Source organism: Anolis sagrei, chromosome X, assembly GCF_037176765.1.
Source record: "Anolis sagrei isolate rAnoSag1 chromosome X, rAnoSag1.mat, whole genome shotgun sequence".
NCBI classification, from domain to species: Eukaryota; Metazoa; Chordata; class Lepidosauria; order Squamata; family Dactyloidae; genus Anolis; species Anolis sagrei.
In genome coordinates, this window is record NC_090034.1 from 6,647,448 (window position 1) to 6,673,897 (window position 26,450).

A 26,450-nucleotide genomic window follows, 5' to 3' on the forward strand; every position below is an offset into this window, starting at 1 on the left:
GGCTTGACGTGCCTTCCTCTTGGCACATTTCTCTCTTTCGCCCTCCATTCGTGCCTCTTCAAATTCTACAGCACTGCTAGTCACAGCTGACCTCCAGCTAGAGCGCTCAAGGGCCAGTGCTTCCCAGTTCTCAGTGTCTATACTACAGTTTTTAAGGTTGGCTTTGAGGCCATCTTTAAATCTCTTTTCCTGCCCACCAACATTCCGTTTTCCATTCTTGAGTTCGGAGTAGAGCAACTGCTTTGGGAATCGGTGGTTCGGCATCCGGACAATGTGGCCGGTCCAGCGGAGTTGATGACGGAGGACCATCGCTTCAGTGCTGGTGGTCTTTGCTTCTTCCAGCATGCTGACGTTTGTCCACCTGTCTTCCCAAGATATTTGCAGGATTTTCCGGAGGCAGCGCTGATGGAATCGTTCCAGGAGTTGCATGTGACATCTGTAGACAGTCCATGTTTCGCAGGTATAGAGCAGGGTTGGGAGGACAATAGCATTATAGACAAGCACCTTGGTATCCCTACGGATGTCCCGGTCCTCAAACACTCTCTGCTTCATTTGGGAAAATGCTGAGCTCACAGAGCTCAGGCGGTGTTGTATTTCGGTGTCGATGTTGACTTTGGTGGAGAGGTGGCTGCCAAGGTAGCAGAAATGGTCAACATTTTCTAATGTTACACCATTAAGCTGTATCTCTGGCATTGGAGGGGGGATGGCTGGTGACTGCTGGAGCAGCACTTTAGTTTTCTCGATGTTCAGTGACAGGCCAAGCTTCGTGTATGCTTCTGCGAAGGTGTTTAGAATGGCTTGTAGATCTTCTTCTGAATGCGCACAGACAACATTGTCATCAGCATACTGGAGTTCTATAACAGATGTTGTTGTAACCTTGGTTTTGGCTTTCAGTCTGCTGAGGTTGAATAGCTTGCCATCTGTCCGATAGATGATTTCCACTCCAGTGGGAAGCTTCCCGTCAACAAGGTGCAGTATCATAGCGATGAAGATGGAGAATAGAGTTGGGGCAATAACACATCCCTGTTTGACACCCAATTCCACTTTAAATGGGTCACTTTGGGAGCCATTGCTGTCCAAAACTGTTGCCATCATGTCATCATGGAGGAGCCGCAGGATGTTCACAAATTTGCTTGGGCACCCGATTTTTTGGAAGATGGTCCAGAGAGCGCTGCGATTCACTGTGTCGAATGCCTTTGCAAGGTCAATGAATGCCATGTACAGGGGTTGATTTTGTTTTCTGCATTTTTCTTGGAGCTGTCGTGCAATGAAAATCATGTCCACGGTTCCTCTGGAAGGGCGGAAGGGTGGGAGGGTGTCTTCTGAGAGGAGCAGAAGGTGGTTTGCGAGGATTTTCCTGGCGGAGGTTAGAAGGGAGATACCTCGATAGTTTCCGCAGTCTGTTCTTTCCCCTTTTTTTGAAGAGGGTGATTATGGTGGCATCCTTGAAATCTGCTGGGATTTTCTCGGTCACCCACACTTTTTCTATGAGCTGGTGGAGTTGGTGTGTCAGCTCAGGTCCTCCCTCTTTAAAGATTTCAGCAGGGATCCCATCCAGTCCGCTGGCTTTGTTATTCTTTTGTTGGGTGATGGCATTCCTGACTTCTTCCAAACTAGGCGATGCTGCAAGCTCATCCCTGGTTTGTTGTTGTGGGATTTGTGAGAGAACCTCTTCGGCCACATTGGAGCTGCGGTTCAGGAGGCTTTGGTAGTGTTCTTTCCAACGTAGTGCGATTGATTTTTGGTCCTTCAAGAGTGTGGTTCCATCTGATGAGCGTAGAGGCTGTATGCCATGGTTTCTTGGTCCGTATATGACCTTTGTGGCTTTGAAAAATCCTTGAGCATTATGGGTATCTGCCAGGTGTTGGATTTCTTCGGCCTTCTTTGTCCACCAGATGTTCTTGAGTTCTCTTGTCCTTCTTTGGACCTCAGCTTTTGCACTGGCGTTGATCTTTTTCTTGGCAGCACAGTTGATGTCTTTCTGCCATTAACTTTATTTGTACCCCACTAACATCTCCCGAAGGACTCGGTGCGGCTTACAAAGACCAAGGCCCTTAAGAAAACAACAGCATAACAAATACAACAATAAAACTCATAAAGCAAACCAATAAACATTAAAGCAATAACAGTAAAACATCAAACAACACATCATGACACAATTAAAACTAGGGTGCTGGCTTTGGCCTATAAAGTCCTAAACAGCCCCAGCCCAGTTTACCTATCTGAATGCATCTCCCTTTACGAACCACCACAAAGACTAAGATCTTCTAGGGAGACCCTACTCTCGGTCCTGCCACCGTCACTGGCACAAAATCAACTCCTAGCCAAAGAACTGGGCTACATGGTCTGTAGTAACCTGGCCACAGGAATGCTCAAAGATTGTGTTTAGTTTGCCTTTGGAACAAAAGCAACCTGATTTCTCCCCCCAGGCGACGTCGGGATTGAAACGCATTCTTCTCATTCCACGCCCGTCATCCAAGTTTGTGATTTCAGCGCTCGGGTTGTTAAAATGCATAAGAATGCATATGAATGGTTCATTTTATCATTAAACGTATACACATTGCATATGAACTGTCAGATCAATTCAGAGTGAATGGAGAAAGAAATGGGACAGAACTGAGCTAGCAATAAATACATGCAGCGCTGGTGCAAAACATACATAAATAAGTGATACACCCATTCCTAAGTGAGAGTATTAGGAAGCCTTATAAATCTGGTCCAAAAGGAGGCAGGGCATACATAACTCAGTTGAAGCAGCTCCTTTGCATACACAAAGACCCCCATTTCCGATCCCTCGAAAGAGATCTCAGGGAAGCAATGGGAAGGAAGTCTCGTCTGAAGCGCCAGAGAGCCGCTCTCCCATCAAAGTAGCATTGCTTGCAATGTTCTTGAAAGTGAAAACCAGGACCCAGGTGGCCAAGCAAGATGAGCATGTGGTCAAAACCACAGCAGTTTTGTTCTGTCGTGTGCTGGGCCTGTAAATAATTGTCTTTAAGCAGGACGTGCGACTTTAGCCCAGCGGGAAGCCAGGCCCCCCCGAAGAGAAGTTCTCAGAGGTTTTCCACCACAAATGATCCTTAGATGGCTTGTGATGCATAACAAAGTCCTTTATTAATGAACAATCAAATCTCTTGTCTTCAATAAAGCTAAACAATTGCTTCCAGGCTTTATGCAACTGGTGGCTTCCTAAACTTGCCCACGAAGGACAGGCAACTGTCTTCAATAACCTTTTCTTTACTTTAAAGGAAAATCCCCTTTTTAACTTCTCCCAGGCTGACTGTAATCTAACCCTTAGACCCGTCGCAAACTCTGTTCCTGCGGGAGCAAACCTTGCTAGCATGTCCCTGACGTCATGAAACTCCGCCTCTCGCCCCGCCCCTTTCTCTGCCTCTTTCTCCTTGCGAGAGTGGTTTTTCCTTTGCTAGGGCAGCATTGCCAGCATACTCTCTCAGTTGGCAGAATTCAGAAGTCTTAAGGGTTGAAGCTTTTGTACAGGGGAAGCTTGCACACGTCCTGTACATTAGCTTTCCTTGCTGACACTAACTAAAAAATTGTTCCCTTCCCTTCCCAATTGCCCTGAGCAAGGGGCGGAACCAAACCTAACGATGATGGACAGGTGACTTGCCCTATGACTGCAACCAAAGGAAGCCACCTATCTGCAGAGTCCCTGAAACCTAGGACTGCAAGCAAACATTTAATACAAAGCAAATAAAAGTCGGAGCTTCTGGTACAGCTGTACCAGCACAAGTTTACTTTCACCCAAGTCTACTGAGAAGGAAGAGAGACACTTTTGAACTGTGGTGCTGGAGGAAAAGCCTGAGAGTGCCTTGGACCACAAGAAGATCCAACCAGTCCATCCTCCAGGAAAGAAAGCCCAGCTGCTCACTGGAGGGAAGGAGATCAGAGGTAAAGATGAAGTCCTTTGGCCACATCATGAGAAGACAGGAAAGCTTGGAGAAGAGGATGATGCTGCGGAAAAGGGAAGGAAAAAGGAAGAGGGGCCAACCAAGGGCAAAGTGAGTGGATGGTCTCCTTAAAAGGACTGGCTTGACTTTGAAGGAACTAGGTTGACCAAGACTAATAGGAAGTCCTAGGTTGGTCCAGGCGGTCATGAAGAGTTGGAAGTGACTGAATGAATAATCAACAACAAACTGAGAAGAACAAGATTTTCATCACTTTTCTTCTCCCTTCACTGAATGGATTGAAAATAAACTACTTTTGCCCTTTGAACTCAAATTTGCAGCAATTGAAATTAGCTGAGGACAAGTGAGAAAAGTGGGAGGATAGAGAAACCAGAACTCTAGCTATAATGCCATTGTAATACAGATGGAACTGCATTATATGGTCATATTAAATTCAATGCAGTTAAATTGCGTCTATGGCGTGACAGAACTGGGGCCACACAGAACCCCCATGACCAACAGAAAATACCTAAGGCCATCCAGTCCAACTCCCTTCACCAGGGCAAGAAAACGTAAGCAAAGCCCTCCTGACAGAAAGCCATCCAGCCATAGATATAGATAGATATATAGGATTCACACACACAGAGATGAAGTATCATAGATTTGAAAGGTACCCCTAAAGAAGGACAATTATCTGTTGCATGTTCCAGAGTAGGTAAACCAGACAATCTCTACGTCAGCAGTACTCAACCTGGGGGTTGCGACCCCTCAGGGCGTCGTTCAGCCATTTTCTGGGGGTCGCGAAGCTCTCTGGATGCAGGTGAACTACAATTCCAAAACTCAAGGTCAGTGCTCACCAAACCCTTCCAGTATTTTTTGTTGGTTGTGGGAGTTCTGTGTGCCAAGTTTGGTCCAATTGCATCATTGGTGGAGTTCAAAATGCTCTTTAATTGTTGGTGAACTAAAAATCCCAGCAACTACAACTCCCAAATGACATAATCAATTTTCCCTCCAACCTCATTAGTATTCAAATTGGGGCATATTGGATAAAAGTTTTCCCCTGTCATTAAGTCCAGTCATGTCCAACTCTAGGAGTTGGTGCTCAATTTCTAGGCCAAATTGAGTGTTGTCCATTGACACCTCCAAGGTCATGGGGCTGACATGATGGCATGGAATGCTGTTGTTGGGTATTTGTGCCAAATTTGGTCCAGTGAATGAAAATACATCCTGCGTTTCAGATTTTTACATTATGGTTCATAACAGTAACAGAATTACAATTAGGAAGTAGCAATAATAATAATTTCATGGTTGGGGGTCACCACAACGTGAGGCACTGTATTAAGGGGTCGCGGCATTACAAAGGTTGAGAACCACTGCTCTACGTCAACACTGTCAAAGAACCATCAAGAAATACTGTTTACCCACAAGCAGAATAACATTACATATATTAGAAACCAGCACTTTCCATTTACATTGTTTTCCATATCACCAGACTAGGCCACAGCAACGTGTGGCAGGGGACCGCTAGTAAAATACAAAAATGAACACCAATAACAATAATTTGGCTGTTGTTGCATGCCTTCAAGTCACTTCCAGGATATGACAAACCTCAGGCAAACCTTTTGCAGAGTTTCCTTGTCAAGATTTGCTCAAAGGAGGTTGCCTCTGAGGCTGAGAGTGTGTGACTCACCCAATGGGTTTCCATGGCTTTGAACTGGAGCGTTCCAGAATCCGAATCCAACTCTCAAACCCCTCTAACACTCTCAACAACAGCACTGCTTAATATTAGTGCAGAAAGAGAGAGAGTTTGCGATGCTAAATCAGCCCTCCTCCCTAAAACAAGTGCAGTTCCTCCCTGTCAATTTTTGGTTAATGTACTGTGAGATGCAGACCAGCTGGCTGTGGGGGTTACAAGAGGATTGCTCTCCATTTGCATTTTATTTTTTTGCTTCAGGAACATCTGTCCCTTCTCTTCCGTTTCTCTTGCCTTGGCTGGATGCAAGTATTTGGAAAAGAAGGCAGGAAACAGCAACCCTAAAGGGCAAGTTATTTCCTACCAAAAAGAGAGGGAAGAAAATAAGGAAGAAAGCATTTTGTATTGTCGAAGGCTTTCATGGCCGGAATCACTGGGTTGTTGTAGGTTTTTCCGGGCTATATGGCCATGTTCTGCAGGCAATTTTTCTCCTGACGTTTCACCTGCATCTATGGCAAGCATCCTCAGAGGTGGTGAGGTCTGTTGGAACTAGGAAAAGCGGTTTATAAACATGCAAATGTGAGTAGATCAATAGGTACCGCTCCAGCGGGAAGGTAACGGCGCTCCATGCAGTCATGCCGGCCACATGACCTTGGAGGTGTCTACGGACAACGCTGGTTCTTTGGCTTAGAAATGGAGATGAGCACCACACCGCAGAGTCAGACATGACTGGACATGACAGACATGACTAGGTGGGAATGTTTCAGCTGATCACCTTGATTACCACTCAATGGCTTGGAAGGGCCTGGGGGGAATCTTTTGTTGACAGCAAAACAACAGAGGGGAAACAAACAGGCACATAAAATCACTCTCAACAAAAATTCCCCCCAGGCCCTTCCAAGCCATTGAATGCTAATCAAGGTGATCAGCTGAAACATTCACATCTAGCCCCAGCAGACAAAAGTCCTTTGTCTCACCCTAGTCATTCCACAGATATATAAACCCATTTTTCCTACTTCCAACAGACCTCACTACCTCTGAGGATGCTTGCCATAGATGCAGGCGAAACGTCAGGATTCCCCCTAGGCCCTTCCAAGCCATTGAATGCTAATCAAGGTGATCAGCTGAAACATTCACAGCTAGCCCCAGCAGACAAGAGTCCTTTGTCTCACCCTGGTCATTCCACAGATATATAAACCCTTTTTCTTAGTTCCAACAGACCTCACTACCTCTGAGGATGCTTGCCATAGATGCAGGCAAAACGTCAGGAGAAAAATTGCCTCCAGAACATGGCCATATAGCCCGGAAAAACCTACAACAACCCAAAGCATTTTGTGTTATTATGAACGCCTCCCTGCCTCTTATCCCTTTGTATGGAGGATTGAGGCTGAGGTGCAAAGTTGTCTCTTTGCCCAACTGCCCAGCGCTTTCCATCCGATGCTGGTGTGCACAGAAGTGTCTTCACAGGACATTGTCGTGGCCCCAACCTGGGATTATTTGTCTCAAGGCTCAATAGTCTTCTAGTCCCGAATGCTCAGCGTTCTTCTCCATTCTAAGGGGGCGAGCGGCCGAGGCGAGCTGCAGGTGCTGGAACAGACGCGGTTCCAATACGGGAGTGCGATTTCATGGACAATTAATCCTGCGCTCTGGGCTGAATCAAACTGTCAGTCAACCGACGGTGGCTCTTAGGCCTGATGGCGTGGAGGCCGCTAACAAATGCCTGCCGCGTTAAGAGCCAGGCCGGGATGGACGCCTGCCATGTCGACATCACTCTGCTCTCCCCAGCAATTCTCTGCCCTGCACAGCTGGAGGCGGGAGGACGCCGTCTTGCTATAAACCTTGGCCCTTAATCACATGCCAGTCAATGCGGGCAGCGGACCATTCAAAGGCTTCTCCCGAGAGCGGGGCCCAACAAGAACCAAATTAAAATGTTAATTTATTTTTAAGGAGAAAAGGTTGAGGTTGCGGCACAGGCTCACAAAAGGACAAGGATGCAAGGCGAAGGCAGAGGCTGACAAGACTGTCAACGAGGCGCCTGCCATGCCGAGGACACAACAAAGGAGAAAGAAGAAGAAGAAAAAGAAGAAGAGGAGGAGGCACTTTGCATTGACTGGCTTTGGCTGGGTAGTGACCATGATTAAGACAGAATACAAAGAGGCGATAAAAAAATGTGATTCAAGGGAGCAGAGGAGGCATTGCTGCTTGGAAGCCTGCAAAACTCCCAGATTACAATTCACAACTTAAAGTAAAGGTAAAGGTTTTCCGCTGACACCCAGTCCAGTCATATCCGATTCTGGGGGTTGGTGCTCATCTCCATTTCTAAGCCAAAGAGCAGGTGTTGTTCGTAGACACCGCCAAGGTCATGTGGCCAGCATGGCTGCATGATGCGCTGTTATCTTCCACTGGAGCTGTACCTATTGATGTATTCACATTTGCATGTTTTCGAACTGCTAGTGTGCTGGTACGGCTGTATCAGGAGCTCCAACTTTATTGGCTTTGTATTAAATGTTTGCTTGCAGTCCAAGGTTTCAGGGATTCAAACTACAAGAGAGGAGATTCCATCTGAACATGAGGAAGAACTTCCTGACTGTGAGAGCCGTTCAGCAGTGGAACTCTCTGCCCCGGAGTGTGGTGGAGGCTCCTTCTTTGGAAGATTTTAAACAGAGGCTGGATGGCCATCTGTCAGGGGTGATTTGAATGCAATATTCCTGCTTCTTGGCAGAATGGGGTTGGATTGGATGGCCCATGAGGTCTCTTCCAACTCTTTGATTCTATGATTCTGCAGAAAGGTGGCTTCCTTTGGTTGCAGTTGTAGGGCAAGTCACCTGTCCATCATCGTTAAGTTTTGGTTCTGCCCCTTGTTCAGGGCAATTGGGAAGGGAAGGGAGCCATTTTTAGTTAGTCTCAGTAAGGAAAGCTAATTTAGAGGACGTGTACAAGCTTCTCCTGTACAAAAGCTTCAACCCTTAAGACTTTCCAGGGGAGAACAGTCTTAAGAGCATCCAAAGATCTCCAAAGATTTCCAGGGAAACAGCCCTAAAGCTTTGAGGAATTTCAGAGGGTAAACAGTTTGAAAGACCAAAGTACTCCAGCTGGAGAATCCACTGGCCTTACTGGTAGGTCCACTCGGTGCTCGAGACGCAGTTCAACCCGGTAGTGGAGCCCACATCAGTAAGGCTTACATTACAGTCAGCCTGGGAGAAGTTATAAAGGGATTTTCCTTTAAAGTAAAGAAACAGTTATTGAAGACAATTGCCTGTCTCTCGTGGACATGATTAGGAAGCCACCAGTTGCATAAAAGCCTGGAAGCATTTGTTTAACTTTATTGAAGGCAGGAGAAGTTTCTGTTTGATTGTTCATTAATAAAGAACTTTGTTATACTTCACAAGCCATCTAAAGACCATTTGTGGTGGAAAATCCTTGAGAACTTCTTTTTGGTGGGCCCTGGCTTCCCGCTGGGCTCAAGTTGCACGTCCTATTTTTAAAGCAATTCATTATAGGCCCAGCATGTGACAGAACAGCTAGGTTGACAGAAACTGGGGCTGACAGCAGAAGCTCACGCCGCTCCTTGGATTCCATCCTATGACTTTTCAGTCATCAAGTTTAGTATCTCAGTGGTTTAACCCACTGCATCACCAGGGGCTCCTCACAACTTTAAAAGTGGACAAAACTGACATTCTGACAGCTGATCTAACTCTCAACGCTCATCAGGCAGGTCATTCCACAATCTTGGGGCGGCCTCAGGATGACGGTTGCCAATCGGGTTCTGGCTGGTTGGAGTAGACATCTCCCACTTCGGGGCAGATTGTATGGAAGAAGGCAATTCTGTAAGTAACCTGGACCCAAACTATGTGGGGCTTGAAAGGTCAAAACCAACACTTTGCCCTGAAACTAACTGGAAAGCAATGGAGTGACTCCTGGATGTTCCTGTAACCAATCTGGCTGCCAGACTTTCCTGCTTCAATGCAACTCTATGGGAAAATTCATTTCAATAGGGTTTGCAGTCAGATCAGGAATACATCATTTCATTCTCGCCTGATGTTTTGCCCTCATCTATGGGAGGCATCCTCAGAGGTTGTGAGGTCTGTCGAAAACTGGGCAAGTGAGGTTTATATATCTGTGGAATAATGTCCAGAGTGGGAGAAAGAACTCTTGTCAGCCATAACAGGGCACCTGATGAACCAACCTGGACACAGCATATTATTTGAGAAGACAAAAATGCTGGACCCCACTAACAACCACCATGTCAGACTACACAGAGAAGCCATTGAAATCCACAAATGTGTGGACAATTTCAACAGAAAGGAGGAAACCCTGAAAATGAACAAAATCTGGCTACCAGTATTTTAAACACTTTAGAATCAGGACAGGAAATAAAGAGCAACACTCAAAAAATGAGAATTCCAGGCAAGAATCAATCTGGGCCAGCTAACACTTCCCAACAAAGGACTCCCCTCAGGCAGCAACCATTCAGGCTTTGAAGCTGCAAGGCCATTAAATGCTAATCAAGGTGGCCAATTGCAACATTTCCACTTGCCTCAAACAGGTAAGAGATCTTTCTCCCACCAAGTCTACCTTGGCAGCCACCTCTCCACCAAAGTCAACATTGACACTGAAATACAACACTGCCTGAGCTCTGCGAGCGCAGCATTTTCCAGAATGAAGCAGAGAGTGTTTGAGGACCGGGACATCCGTAGGGAGACCAAGGTGCTTGTCTATAAAGCTATTGTCCTCCCAACCCTGCTCTATGCCTGTGAGACGTGGACTGTCTACAGACGTCACGTGCAACTCCTGGAACGATTCCATCAGCGCTGCCTCCGGAAAATCCTGCAAATCTCTTGGGAAGACAGGTGGACAAACATCAGCGTGCTGGAAGAAGCCAAGACCACCAACATTGAAGCGATGGTCCTCCGCCATCAACTTCACTGGACCGGACACGTTGTCCGGATGCCCGACCACCGATTCCCAAAGCAGTTGCTCTACTCCGAACTCAAGAACGGAAAACGGAATGTTGGAGGGCAGGAAAAGAGATTTAAAGATGGGCTCAAAGACAACCTTAAAAACTCTGGCATAGAGACTGAGAACTGGGAAGCCCTGGCCCTTGACCGCTCCAGCTATAGGTCAGCTGTGACCAGCAGTGCTGCAGAATTTGAAAAGGCACGAATGGAGGGCGAAAGGGAGAAGTGTGCCAAGAGGAAGGCGCGTCAGGCCAACCTTGACCGAGACCGCCTTCCACCTGGAAACCAATGCCCTCACTGCGGAAGAAGATGCGGAGCAAGAATAGGGCTCCACAGCCACATGCGGACCCACAAGAATATTGGAAGACAATCCTCCTCGGAAAACGAAGGATCGCCTAAGTAAGTAAATACCCTTGACATTATTCCAGTTATATAAACCCCACTTGCCTAGTTTCCAACAGACCTCACAACCTCTGAGGATGCCTGCCATAGATGTGGGTGAAACATCACGAGAGAATGCTTCTGGAACATGGTTATACAGCCCGGAAAACTCACAGCAACCCGATACCTTTGGATGTTTGCAAGCATTTTCAGGATCAGAGCCTTCACTGGTGAAAAGCGGGTGCTGCAGGACCTATGAGCAGGACCTTTGCTGCCTGGCTACATAGCTGAAAACTCTTCTGTTCTTTCAAGAGTTGCCTTAGGTCCCGCTTGGCTTAGGTTTTGTTTCCAGGGTCTTCGATTTTATCATAGAGCTGTATAGAAGAAATATTACTAACCAAGCCAAGTGAGACAGTTGTAGCCTTGGAGTCTGCCAAAAATTTCTCAGCCACCCAGAAACCATAGTTTTGACATCCCAGAATGACATGTTGCAGATCTCACCCTCAAAGCATTAGTCGGATTTTCAGAGTTCAGTGCGCAGAAGTTGCGAGATTCACTTTGAAGACAGGCCGTTATTATCATCATCATCTTCTTTGCCAGTCAGCTCGGGAAAACAGCTGACGAGCAAGCTCCACCATGAAGCACAAATCATCCACCGCGAGAAGCAGGCGTGTAGGATCAGGCAACGACTTTACACCAATTCCCACATTCTGTCTGTACAGGGAGCTGGTAATGTGCGGAGCTGCCTTCTGTAACACCATCTGAGTGCGCCCACTTGGGAGCTTCTCAAGTGGCAGACGTGGCTGCCGCTTCACAACTAGGGAATGTCTCCTTTCCTTTTGAGGCATTCCTAATGGCGAGATGAGAAGGCCACCCTGTGTAGCTGGTGCAGAAGAGACATGGAAGAACTCCATATGAGACAGAGTAAAACCACATGTGCAAATTGTCCCATTATGCTAATCTTCTTGGCCTGACCTGCTAATGTTCTTAGTCCGGTTTTCGCAGATGCTTCTGCAGCCTGAGTTGATACTAGCTTTTGGGCTTCAGTGGTGTTACCCCTCTGACTATCACCACAGGCAGCCTGGGAATGTAAAGAGGAACTTAGACTCATAGAGTAGGAAGAGACCTCATGGGCCATCCAGTCCAACCATTCTGCCAAGAAGCAGGAAAATTGCATTCAAAGCACCCCTGAGAGATGGCCATCCAGCCTCTGTTTAAAAGTCTCCAAAGAAGGTGCCTCCAGCACACTCCAGGGCAGAGAGTTCCACCGTCGAACAGCTCTCACAGTCAGGAAGTTCTTCCTTCTTGGCCATATCTGTTTCATCATCCCAAGGCTTGACATCCAAGAGAACTCCAAGAGAAGATACTCAAGACATCCAAGAGAAGCCAGGACTTGGCAATCAGTCCTGGCTTCTTGGATTTCTTCTCCGCATACTGTTTTAGTTGCTCTTCCCAAATTCGGGCTGCTTCTTGGTCTTCCTCCTCGTTGTCACTTCCAAACAGGTCGATGTCGTCATCATCGACTTCCTCCGCAACAGCCAAAGCAGAAGGCAGATTGACTTTCTTTGATGGAGCAGCCTGTGGTTCCACCTTCCTCATAGGGGTGACGTGCTGTGTCGGTGGTGGCAGGGATGGATGATGAGCAGAAGCTTTTTCCAGCACATTAAGGCGACATTCTAGTCTGGATATGGCAAGCTGCAGTCCACAACCACACTGTGAAGGCTTTGGTTAATTTAGCCTCCCCACACTTTAAGGTGGTACCTAATTTTTCTACTTGACAGATGCAACTGTCTTTCGGGTTGCAAAGGTCGACAACAGGCTACACACAATTGGTTGGAAACCTACTCCAACCCGGGCTGGCTTCGACGTTATCCGCTACCCTGCCCTGACCAGCCATCAGTATGCAACACCCCAATTAAGAGGAGACCAGACCATCATTTGCAGAGGCTGATGTCCAATAGATTAAGACTGGAAGATTTGTAGGAGTACGACACATCTCCTATAAAGCAAAGGAATCATCAATAGGCGTCAGTAATGAATGCGTAACTCTAGGTCACACCTGTGATTGTGAATTCCAGCCAATATCCTTACCTTTTGCCTTCTGTCTAACCAATCTGTTCTTTCTTTCCCTCCCTATTCCAAGGAAAGCAGCCTCATTTACCCCCTGAATGTGAGATTACGTTTCCATACCTCGTCCCAAAAAGGATTGTTGCCATTAAGTCCTCTTGAGACTGTCATTGATCCTTTAAGATATTCTTCATATGTTTGGGTTTGTAACTGGAAACAGCTGGATAGTTTATATTTTACACCTGCTTGTTTGTATTTGTGGAGCATTTCTACAAGACTGGTAAGCAGAAATGGAGCAGCTGGATCTCCTCCGAGGCTTGGATTTGGCCATTCATCCTGAATGCGAAGATTATTGGAGTTGCAGGTGACTGGGAGCAGGAAGCGATGCTCGTGGGGACATTAGAAATTGGATTTTAAATCCATTAATCTGACTCTTTTATGTCTTTAGAAACATATTGGGAACCAGTCCGGAATTGAATAAACCAATCTATATAAATAAAAATGTAATGTTCGTTTGTGGTATTCACAGAACTCAAAAACCACTGGGGGAATTGACACCAAATTTGAACACAATACACCTAACAACCCAATGTATGTCCTTCACTCAAAAAAAAAATTGATTTTGGCATTTGGGAGTTGTAGTTGCTGGGATTTATAGTTCACCTACAATCAAAGAGCATTCTGAACTCCACCAATGATGGAATTGAACCAAAAGTGGCACACAGGACTCCCATGACCAACTGAAAACACTAGAAGGGTTTGGTGGGCATTGACCTTGAGTTTGGGAGTTGTAGTTCACCCACATCCAGAGAGCACTGTGGACTCAAACAATGATGGATCTGGACCAAACTTGGCACGAATACTCAATATGTCCAAATGTAAACACTAGTGGAGTTTTGGAGAAATAGACCTTGAGATTTGGGAGTTGTAGTTGCTGGGAATTATAGTTCACCTGCAATCAAAGAGCATTCTGAACCCCACGAATGACAGAATTGGGCCAAACTTGGCACACAGAACCCCCATGACCAATAGACCGCTGTACCGGCCACGTTGTCCGGATGCCCGACCACCGTCTCCCAAAACACTTGCTCTAGTCCAACTCCCTTCACCAGGGCAAGAAAACGTAATCAAAGCCCATAAAAAGCCAAAAAATAAAAAAAATACATTACAATGCATGCACAAAAACACATATATACATATATATAGAGACACACATATACACACAAGACACATATACACAGACTGGGCCACAGCAACGCGTGGCAGGGGATGGCTAGTTTTCTAAATAAATGGCAAAGTATTTAAATTGCTAAGCAGACAAGTCCCTATAAAACTGAGAAATGCCCTGACCGCTTGTCAGTCAAAGGCCACGTCAGAGGGGCCAACGTGTATTATTTCACCCTGACATTTTTAATTCCTTGGCTGAGAGCTACAACGGCAATGGGAAGGGAAGGGAAGCGAGAGAGAATGCAGCCTTTAATGGTAAGGGTAATGAGGCCTATAATAGATGACAGCTGAGATACAAAACCCCTAAGGTAATGGTAAGTTGTTTGAATATTGACAAAGTGTTAACACTTTTCATTTGCTTGTTAAGATGCCTTGCAGTGGCTACAGAGAGACAGCAATTCTCCCCACTTCATTGTGGCTTAAGTTTCTTACAGACGCGGTCATGCGCTGTGTGTGTGTTTGTGTGCACGCTCTTCAACTGATGTGTCAATTTATGGCAGTCCCAGGAATTATATTGTTTTGTTAGGCAAACAAGACTCAGAGTTAGTTTTAACAGTGCCTTGCTCTGAAATATTAACCAACCCACCCCCCACCCCCGGTGGCACAGCAGGTTAAACTGCTGAGCTGCTGAACTTGTTGACCAAAAGATTGGTCGTTCAAATCCAGGGAGTGGGGTGAGCTCCCGCTGTTAGCCCCAACTTCTGAAAACCTAGCAGTTTGAAAATATGCAAATATGAGTAGATCAATATTTATTTATTTACAGTATTTATATTCTGCCCTTCTCACCCCGCAGGGGACTCAGGACGAATTACAATGTACACATATGTGCTGCCACGTGCTGGGCCTGTAATAATTGATTTTTTAAACAGGACGTGCTCTTTGTGCCCAGCAGGGAGCCGGGGTGCCACGGGTGAGAGGCCTTCAAGGATTTTCCCATACACAGTCTTTAGAAGGCTTGAAATGTTTAACAAAGTTCTTTATTATTGCTTAGGTCTTCAATAGAATCATAGAACCATAGAATCAAAGAGTTGGAAGAGACCTCATGGGCCATCCAATCCAACCCCCTGCCAAGAAGCAGGAATATTGCATTCAAATCACCCCTGACAGATGGCCATCCAGCCTCTGTTTAAAAGCTTCCAAAGAAGGAGCCTCCACCACACTCAATAAAACAACAAACACTTCTTGGACCTTCAACAGATTAAACAAATTCTTCTTAACTTGCCCCAAAATGGACAGGCACCTTGCTTGGAGAACTATTTCTTTCTTCGACAAGGAAAACCCCTTTTTAACCCCTCCCAGGCAATCTACTGTCTAAGCTTTGCTGATGTGGGTTCTACTACCGGTTCCAATCTGCGTCTAGGGTCCCGAGTAGACCTACCAATCAAGGCTATGTAGATTCTCCAGCTGGAGTTCTTTGGATCTGTAAAACTGTATTCTTCCGAAACTTTAGGACTGTTTCCCCCAGATGCTGTAAAGCTGAGAGGCTGTAAGCTCCCAGCCAGAGCTTTGGGACTATTTCCCCCCGGAATTTCTGCCCCGGATGCTGTAGGAAATGAAGCTTTTCTACGGATGGAGCTAAGGACATCTAATCACCTCTCTACAAAAGATTGCTCCAGGCACTGCCAGGCAATCAAATGCTAATCAAGGTGGTCAGTTGAAACATTCACACCTGGCTCCAGCAGACAAGAGTCCTTTGTCTCACCCTGGTCATTCCACAGCTATATAAACCCTTTTTCCTAGTTCCAACAGACCTCACTACCTCTGAGGATGCTTGCCATAGATGCAGGCGAAAGGTCAGGAGAAATGCCTTTAGAACATGGCCATATAGCCTGAAAAAACCTACAACAACCCAGTGATTCCGGCCATGAAAGCTTTTGACAATACATTGAAACCAAGCAAGATACATAGTGTTTTAATGAAGCCAACGGGTGCATGAAATAATCCGCTGTTCCAATTACCAATCTCCCCTTTTGCTTGGATCACATTTCGCGCTCTCTGCAGATTCCACCCAAATGAAGAAAAGGCATCCTAGCACACAAATGCCCCCTGCGTTTATTGCAGTGGCATGAATAGGATTAAAATAATCTGTGTGGGAATTAAATGACTCTGTTGTTAGGCCTAAAAAAGAGGGAGCAGCAAGGGGCTCCCCTCTCTCCTCCACACCCCATAATTGTTTCCAGATCCACTGGAGCCAGACTGCACAAAAGCAGCACAAAGCCTCCTTGGAGGGACCATTTCAACACTCACCCAATGAGCCAACACATGGCATGCCAATGGACATGGCCCAGAAAAGGGTGACTGCATTGATACAAGGCGCAAATGCCAGAGGAGAGTCTTTAGACATCAGAGATGATGGAAATTGTCCTTTTCCTTTCCTCCTTTTTACACACCAGGCATGCAATTGTTCACTGGTTTTCTTCTCAAAGTAATTTTTAGCCATTCAGTTTTCAAGAACTGCAGTATTCAAAGGCTATTTGCAATTTGGTTTTTGTACAGAAAAGGCTGTTTTCTGAACAGAATAACCATGCGCACATTTTGTACAAAGTCCCCGGCTATGTTTTCTATTCAGAAAATGGAATCGCAGAATAATAGACTCAAAGAGCAACAATTCAAAGCCTGGTCTTGGAGTCCTTATTGCGCCATTCAAAACTCAAAAATAGCTGTAATATTAATGCCAAAACGTCATCAGCAATATTTCCTTTCCACACACAATCTCTGAAGCAAAACCCAACTGCTCATTGGAAAGAATGATATTAAAGGCAAAGATGAAATACATTGGCCACATAATGAGTAGACAGGATACCTTGGAGAACACAATGACCCTGAGGGAAAATGGAAGGAAAAAGGAAGAGGGGCCGACCAAGGGCAAGATGGTATTTTTGAAGTGACTGTGTGCTGGTACGGCTGTACCAGGAGCTCCAATTTTATTTGCTTTGTTTTAAATGTTTGCTTGCAGTCCTAGGTTTCAGGGATTCTGCAGTAAGGTGGCTTCCTTTGGTTGCAGTCGTAGGGCAAGTCACCTGTCCATCATCATTAAGTTTTGGTTCCGCCCCTTGCTCAGGGCAATTGGAAAGGGAAGGGAGCCATTTTTTAGTTAGTCTCAGCAAGGAAAGCTAATGTACAGGACGTGTGCAAGCTTCCCCTGTACAAAAGCTTCAACCCTTAAGACTTTCCGGGGAGAACAGTCTTAAGAGCATCCAAAGATCCTAAAGATTTCCAGGGAAACAGCCCTAAAGCTTTGAAGAATTTCGGAGGGTAACAGTTTGGAAGACCAAAGATCTCCAGCTGGAGAATATCCAAGCCTTTACTGGTAGGTCCACTCGGTGCTCAAGAAGCAGTTCGACCCGGTAGCGGAGCCCACATCAGTAAGGATTAGATTACAGTCAACCTGGGAGAAGTTAAAAGGGGGATTTTCCTTTAAAGTAAAGAATCAGTTATGAAAGACAATTGCCTGTCCTTCGTGGACAAGATTAGGAAGCTACCAGTTGCATAAAAGCCTGGAACCATTTGTTTATCTTTACTGAAGACAAGAGAAGTTTCTGTTTGATTGTCCATTAATAAAGGACTTTGTTATACTTCACAAGCCATCTAAAAATCATTTGTGGTGGAAAACCTCTGAGAACTTCTCTTCGGGGGGCCCTGGCTTCCCGCTGGGCTAAAGTCGCACGTCCTGCTTAAAGACAATTATTTACAGGCCCAGCATGCGACCGAACAAACTGGCTTGACCTTGAAAGAGCTGGGGGTGGCCACAGCTAACAGGGAGCTCTAGTGTGGACTTGTCCAGGAGGTAACAGAGTCAGAAATAAACAACAGAATAATAGAGTTGGAAGAGACCACCTGGGCCATAAAGCCCAACCCCCTGCCATGCAGGAAAAGCACAATCAAAGTACCCCTGACAGATGGCCATCCAGCCTCTGTTTAAAAGCTTCTAAGGAAGGAGCTTCCACCAGACTCTGAGGCAGAGAGTTCCACTGCTGAATAGCTCTTACAGTCAGGAAGTTCTTCCTCATGTTCTCCTTTCCTGTCATTTGAACTCATTGCTCCATTGAATCCTAGATTCCAGGACAGCAGAAAACAAGCCTGCTTCCTCATCCTTGTCATGGCCTTTCACATATTTATCCATGGCTCTCATGTCTCCTCTCAACCTTCTTTTCTACAGGCCAAACAGACCCAACTCTTTAAGATTCTCCTCATAGCGAATATTCATGGTCTTCAGACCTTTGATCCTTTTAGTTGCACTCCTCTGACACTTTCCAGCTTGTCAATCTCTCTTTTATTTATTTTTATTTATTTATTTGACTTGTATACCGCTACTCCCAATTTGGCTCGGAGCGGTTTACAGCAGTAGATTAAAACAATACAATTAACGTTAAAATACAATAAAAACAAGAACAGACATAGTCCCGAGTTATTCACCCATCGAAAGCTTGTCGGAAAAGAAAGGTTTTACAAGCTTACCGAAAAGCAAGTAGGTCTTGGATAGATCGCGTTTCAACTGGCAAGGCATTCCATAAATAAGGGCCTACAACCAAGAAGTCTCTCTGCCTAGTAGAGGACAGATGATAAGTCCGGATGTTGGGGACTTCAAGCAAATTTTGGTCTTCGGACGGAAGTAATCTCTGGGGTTGGTAGGGGGATCAGCGGGCCCTCAGGTATGCCTGCCCCAGACCATATAAGGCCTTAAAGGTGAGTACCAGCACCTTGAAAGTGATCCGGTACTCAATCGGAAGCCAGTGCAGCTGTTGTAGAATTGGGGTGATATGACACCTCGCCGGCACCCTGGCGAGAAGACGAGCCGCTGCATTTTGCACCAGCTTCAGTTTCCGGATCACTGACAAAGGAAGGCCAATGTAGAGGGCATTACAGTAGTCAAGCCTTGAGATGACCATCGCCTGGATCACCGTATCCAGGTCGTTCCTAGATAGGTAGGCAGCCAGTCGCCTAGCCTGACGCAGATGGGAAAACGCAGATCTGCTCACAGCAGAGATCTGGGTCTCCATTGTGAGCAGCGGGTCCAATAAGACACCAAGACTTTTTACAGAAGATGACGGACGTAGTGTCTCACCATCCAGGGTAGGCAGCTAGATCTCCCGCCCACCCGGGAGGCCCAGGCAAAGAATCTCTGTCTTTGCTGGATTCACCCTCAACCTGCTGGCACGCCGTGGTGCCCAGAATCGGACACAGAATTGAACCGTGGTGCCCAGAATCGGACACAGAATTCCAGGTGAGGTCTAACCAAAGCAGAGGCACCATGACTTCCCTCAATCTAGACACTAGACTCCTTTTGATGCAGCCCAAAATCCCATTGGCTTTCCTAACTGCTGTATCACACTCTTGGCTCATGTTCAACTTATAAAAGTTGAAAAGTAAAAGGAGATTTTCCTGTCTTTGCCAGATCTTTCTATTGCTTCAATGTTTCGAGAATAAATGATACCCGTCCCGCTTCTCCTTTGCCAGATCTTTCAATCTGTACTCTGTCAATTCTCTTACTATAACATTTTCTGGGTCAGCTCGTATTTTTCTGCAGCAACGGGTTACCTGAAGGTCTGGTTTCTATGATGTAGCCGGTGGTGGGCTTCTCTCCAGAGATCCCTTCTGTCCAGTACAAAGTCAGTCCAGAGGCTGTTTTCGAAACCAGAACATGCTGAGGGGAACCGGGCGATCCTGCGGGAAGGAGGGCCAAAAAGAGCGAAGGAGAGGTCAGCATGAAAGCAGCCATTACTCATACCACGCTCTCTAATTACTTTGGAGAAAAGAGAGCAGAAATCAGCAAGCCCCCGGCAAAGTGCGGTGTCCTTTGAAAAAGATGCACCCCCACCCCACCCCAGTTTCACAGATTAAGCCGAGCGCCTGAACCACGGAAGGTGGAACATGCCAGAGGTACCTTACTGCTTCAAAGGATCCTTTAGGAAAACTACTTGGTAATATACACCCAACATGCTGATTCCTTCCACTATGCCACTAAGAAGACAGGAAAAATGTCTTCTTTGAAGCAAGCTTGGCTTCACAGGAGGAAGCCAACTATATGCATTTTGCAAGGATTGTTATCAGGACCCCTGCCCATCCGTGTCCTGCTGGACCCTGCTGCTTGTTTGGCTCCAAAGCTCCTGCTGCTGCTGTTAGCATCTCAATCAGATGTTGCTTTGACTCTTATCCCATCAATTCAGCTATCATCTCCCACAAGAGCTAAACTTGATTTTATATCAAACATACAGTGGTAGACATGTCCCCAATTACAGGGTGGGATAGCAGCCATGTTGGAAGAGATCTCAACCAAAGCTGTCATGCAGGGAGGAGAAGATCACACAGGCTTCGGGGGAGACTGGTTTTCAATGGGTCAATGGCATGAGTGAGAACAGGATTAACCTCCTGCTGTTCCCAAACTGCAGATCCAATACGGGTGACTTCTCTCCCAATTGCCATTTGAAAAGAATCTTATAAACACAAGATTGAGGGCAGCATATTTAATGCCACCTCTACTTTGACTATGACTGGCATCCACTAATAATAATAATAATAATAATAATAATAATAATAATAATCCTTTATTTATACCCCGCTACCATCTCCCAGAGGACTCGGTGCAGCTTACAAGAGGCCGAGCCCAAATACATCAATAAAAACAACACAGCAATACAGACAATAAATAAACTCATAAACAAAGCAATAAACAATAAGAGTAACACTACGACGCATTAAAAACCTATGGCAGGGCCAAATGTAATAATTAAATTTTTAAAATACTGAGCATGACAAGGTGACATATAACAAGGATGGGTATTTGGAGAGAAATGGAGCGAGCAGACAATCCTTGATCATTAGTAAAGTGTGATTAGGGACATGTTGCTTAGGGTTCCTTATTCTGGGAAGGCACACTGGAACAACCACGTTTTCAGGCTCCTCTTAAAGACTGCCAGAGTTGGGGCATGTCTAATGTCCTTGGGGAGCGAGTTCCAGAGTCAAGGGGCCACCACTGAAAAGACCCTGACTCTCGTACCCACCAACTGTGCTTGCGAAGGAGGTGGGATGGAGAGCAGGGCCTCTCCAGATGATCTCAATCTCTAAGATGGTTCATAGGGGGTGATACGTTTGGACAGATAAGCTGCGCTAGAACTGTTTATAGCTTAGTGGGGAAAAAATCACCTTTTTTCCCCACCAAGCTACATCCTCCTTGTGGCCAATCCTTATTTCCTAGGCAGATTGTTCCAGCTGAGTTCAACATCTGGAACAATCTGCAGGCTGGAAGGCACTCAGATTGAAACTGCAGCTTTTGTCAAGAGTCATATTTTTTTGCATTTGTGGAAAATATATCCTAGACTTATTTCTTCAAGTTTTGTTTAAACCAGCCAATCATAGAATCATAGAATCAAAGAGTTGGAAGAGACCTCATGGGCCATCCAGTCCAACCCCCTGACAAGAAGCAGGAATATTGCATTCAAATCACCCCTGACAGATGGCCATCCAGCCTCTGTTTAAAAGCTTCCAGAGAAGGAGCCTCCACCACACTCCAGGGCAGAGAGTTCCACTGCTGAACGGCTCTCACAGTCAGGAAGTTCTTCCTCATGTTCAGATGGAATCTCCTCTCTTGTAGTTTGAAGCCATTGTTCAATGAATGGAAGGCCAATAACCAAACACATTGTCAACCTGGATCTCAACTGAGGCCCCTTCCACACTGCCCTATATCCCAGGATCTGATCCCAAATTATCTGGCAGTGGGGACTCATATAATTCATTTCAAAGAAGACAACCCAGGATCAGATCCTGGGATATAAGTTCAGTCTAGAAGGGGCCTGAGTTGTTTGGCTGTATTATAGACTTCACTGGCAAGGATGGATATGGATAGAAATTCCTTGCAAATCTAGAATGGAGTACTAGTGAAACAGAGCTTCTCAAGAACCTGTTTCATTTAGAAAAAAGACAGAGGACTCTATCTGGATAATTCATCTCCAAATTGGATAGGAACTGGGTGTACCTATCCAAGTTAGGAACTCATCTACCAAGGAGTAAGACAAGTTGCAATGGGATTAGGAACTGTAGTGTCAGTTGGAATATTTCTCCCCCAAACTAGAATAATTTTTATTTTTATTTATTTTACAGCATTTATATTCCACCCTTCTCACCCCGCAGGGGACTCAGGGCGGATTACAGTGTACACATATATGGCAAACATTCAATGCCAATTTTAACATACAACATATACAGACATACACAGAGGCTATTTAACTTTTCTGGCCACCAGAGGAGCTGTCGCTTTCATTGTCCATCTGCGACAAGGATGAAGCACTTCCGCATTCCCCACATGCTTTTTTGCTGGAGTCTTTTTATGGCCTCATAAATCAGTTAATTTAGCCTCCCCACACTTTAAGGTGGTACCTAATTTTCCTACTTGACAGATGCAACTGTCTTTCGGGTTGCAAAGGTCGACAACAGGCTACACAATTGGTTGGAAACCCATTCCAACACGGGCTGGCTTCGAACTCATGACCTTTTGTCAGAGTGATCTTAATGCAGCTGACACTCAGCCAGCTGTGCCACAATCCCAATGGCAGGCCTCTTCAACCTGCAACCCTCCAGGTGTCTTGGACTTCAGCTCCCAGAATTCCTGACTACTGAACAAGCTGGCTCGGGCTTCTGGGAGTTGAAGGCACAAACACCTGGAGGGCTGCAGGTCAAAGAGACATGGAGTATGTAAATTGGCCCAATTTATACAAAGACAGGACTCCAAGTTTGTTTTCAGGAGATTAGGAGGAAATCTAAAAGGCACCATAAATTAATACCATCAAAAAGAAGCAACTAAACTATCCATAAGTGCATTCTTTTAAGTTTACATTTGCATTACTCCTTTCACATTGGGCCATCCTAGCTATCTACTGTGTCTCTCTTGGATAGCTGAGCATATAACTGTGACCCTGGGTTTATAGACTGTCTCCGATGCAGAAGCACCTGGCATTCGACACCGATGCCACTAAATCATGAGTTCAGGCTTAATTCTCTCTTGGCTTGAGAATGCATTTGGAATATTTCAGTTTGCTGTTGGGTGCTGAGTTAATGCCATCGACTCCGCCGTGTTGGATGCCGTTTTGGCAAGTCCTGCGCATCCCCACTTACCCTCTGCTGGCCCCGCTGTGATGTTGGCTTGCAGTTCAGGCCCATAGGTGATGGTCTTGGCCTGGACCCGGAACAAGTAGGTCATTCCCTTGGTGAGGTCCCGGACCTTTAGCCAGCGCTGCCAGTTCCCCTTGATGTCCACAGTCACTACTTTGCTCACCCCTGGAATGGGCCGACAGGATGAAAAATAAGGTGTTCAGTGAAACAGGAGAAGGCAGTGGAGCCGATCTGGTTTAGATTACCAGTACAATCACCTAACCGTTTGCTAAGGAAGTATGTCTTACAATTAGTGGGAGTTTAAGTAGCGGTAATGGCCAATTTTCAGCACAGATAAGTGCAATTAGATGTTAAGCTTGATACTGACAAGGAGGGAAACTCTTAAGGTGCAATTGAGAAATTGCCAGGAGGCTGAAGGCAACCTCACTAATTGTGTTGGAAAAGAGGTGCCCAAATTGTCACTTTCTCCCTTTGCCCAACCTGTCTCCATGTGGTGCCTCCGTGCCAATCATTCTGTCAAATCACCCAAGAAGCCTCTGCCAACCAATGTCTCTTCTATTTACAGCAGAGCAAAATGAAGGTACGCATCCTTGAACATTTTAGATTAATTTTGGCTTCATTCACTTTGTGTGAACGAGAGCACCATTTGGAGAAGGTAGATGGGTCCCAGGCAGGTAAAGGAGAACTATGTAGAGACAAGGAAGCGCAAAGAAAACAAGCCATTTGTAACATGCCTTTTAGGTGGATTTTTGGGGTTTTTAACAAGACCATTAAAATTTATTTATTTATCGTGTCATCAGCAACCATACCATTGTGTTACAATTCTAACAGAACAAAACAAACACACAGATTAAAAAGAAAAAGAAAAAAACACACAGATTTTGCAAACTTGGTAGCTGGTTAAATGTCCTTTGACCAGTATCTGGCCCCTTGGAGTGCCTCTGGTGTTGCCGCAAGAAGGTCCTCCATTGTGCATGTGGCAGGGCTCAGGGTGCATTGCAGCAGGTGGTCAGTGGTTTGCTCTTCTCCACACTCACATGCCGAGGATTCCACCCTGTAGCCCCATTTCTTAAGATTGGCTCTGCATCTCGTGGTGCCAGAGCGCAGTCTGTTCAGCGCCTTCCAACTCACCCAGTCTTCTGTGTGCCCAGGAGGGAGTCTCTCATCTGGTATCACCCATGGATTGAGGTGCTGGGTTTGGGCCTGCCACGTTTGGACTCTCGCTTGCTGGGGTGTTCCAGCGAGTGTCTCTGTAGATCTAAGAAAACTATGTCTTGATTTAAGTCGTTGACGTGCTGGCTGATACCCAAACAGGGGATGAGCTGGAGATGTCTCTGCCTTGGTCCTTTCACTATTGGCTGCTACTTCCCGGCGGATGTCAGGTGGTGCAATACCGGCTAAGCAGTGTAATTTCTCCAGTGGTGTAGGGCGCAGACACCCCGTGATAATGCGGCATGTCTCATTAAGAGCCACATCTACTGTTTTAGTGTGGTGAGATGTGTTCCACACTGGGCATGCGTACTCAGCAGCAGAGTAGCACAGCGCAAGGGCAGATGTCTTCACTGTGTCTGGTTGTGATCCCCAGGTTGTGCCAGTCAGCTTTCGTATGATATTGTTGCTAGCACCCACTTTTTGCTTGATGTTCAGGCAGTGCTTCTTGTAGGTCAGAGCACGGTCCAGAGTGACTCCCAGGTATTTGGGTGTGTTGCGATGCTCCAGTGGGATCCCTTCCCAGGTAATCCTCAGAGCTCAGGATGCTTGTCTGTTCTTAAGGTGAAAGGCGCATGTCTTCGTAGACGGCTGATTCTCTCGATCCAGAAGCAACCAGAGACCATTAAACTTAGTTTTAGGCACTATAAACCTGAGGGCAGAGACCAGCTTGCAGATTATTGATCTTAGCATATGCCACTCTGGGAGTCTTTTCAGCTGTCGAGTGGAACAAAACAATTGAATAATTCAAGGAAAGATATAAAAAATATTCCACCTTTAAACACAAAGGTTTTATTTTCACTGTTAAGGCTATTTTTTATATACTAGTTATTATGATGACCGGTAAATAGATGCACAAACCATACCATGATGTTCTTGTGGGTTTTTTCGGGCTATAAACGTCATTTCTCCTGACGTTTCACCTGCACCTATGGCAAGCATCCTCAGAGGTCCTCACTACCTCTGAGGATGCTTACCATAGATGCAGGCGAAACGTCAGGAGAAATGCCACTAGAACATGGCCCTATAGCCCGAAAAAATCCACAATAACCTAGTGATTCCAGCCATGAAAGCCTTCGACAATACATACCTTGATGAATCTATATAAATAAAAATGTAATGTTCGTTTGTGATACCATCAGAACTCAAAAACCACTGGGGGAATTGACACCAAATTTGGACACAAGGCACCTAACAACCCAATTTATGTCCTCCACTAAAAAAAAATAAATGATTTTGTCATTTGGGAATTGTTGTTGCTGGGATTTATAGTTCACCTACAATCAAAGAGCATTCTGAACTCCACCAATGATGGAATCGGGTCAAACTCAGCACACAGGGCTCCCATGACCAACAGAAAATACTGTGTTTTCAGATGGTCTTTGGTGACCCCTCTGGCACCTCCTGGCGACATCTTGTTCTTCACTCAAAAAGAACTGATTTTGTCATTTGGGAATTGTAGTTGCTGGTTCACCTCCAATCAAAGAGCATTCTGAACCCCAACAATGGTGGAATTGAACCAAACTTGGCACACAGGGCTCCCATGATCAACCGAGAAAACTGGAATGGTTTGGTGGGCATTGACCTTGAGTTTGGGAATTGTAGTTCACCTACATCCAGAGAGCACTGTGGACTCAAACAATGACGGATCTGGACCAAACTTGGCATGAATATTCCATATGCCCAAATATGAACACAGATGGAGTTTAAGGGAAATAGACCTTGACATTTGGGAGTTGTAGTTTCTGGGATTTATAGTTCCCCTACAATCAAAGAGCATTCTGAACTCCACCAATGATGGAATTGAACCAAATATGGCATACAGGACTTCCATGACCAACAGAACACACTGGAAGGGTTTGGTAGGCATTGACCTTGAGTTTGGGAGTTGTAGTTCACCTACATCCA

At 45.7% G+C, this 26,450-nt stretch overlaps 1 protein-coding gene across 5 annotated transcripts in view; it reads right to left on the bottom strand.

Annotated features, from left to right (window-relative positions):
* LOC132782172 (protein sidekick-1) overlaps positions 1-26,450 on the bottom strand; it is a 986,469-nt gene that overhangs the window by 55,244 nt on the left and 904,775 nt on the right. For all 5 annotated transcript variants that reach the window (XM_067473286.1, XM_067473289.1, XM_067473288.1 and 2 more), the window contains 2 exons: positions 23,337-23,498; positions 19,767-19,892 (listed from right to left, as the gene is read on the bottom strand). In XM_067473286.1, coding sequence (XP_067329387.1) covers positions 19,767-19,892; positions 23,337-23,498 — 288 coding nt within the window. The remainder of the gene's footprint in view (positions 1-19,766; positions 19,893-23,336; positions 23,499-26,450) is intronic.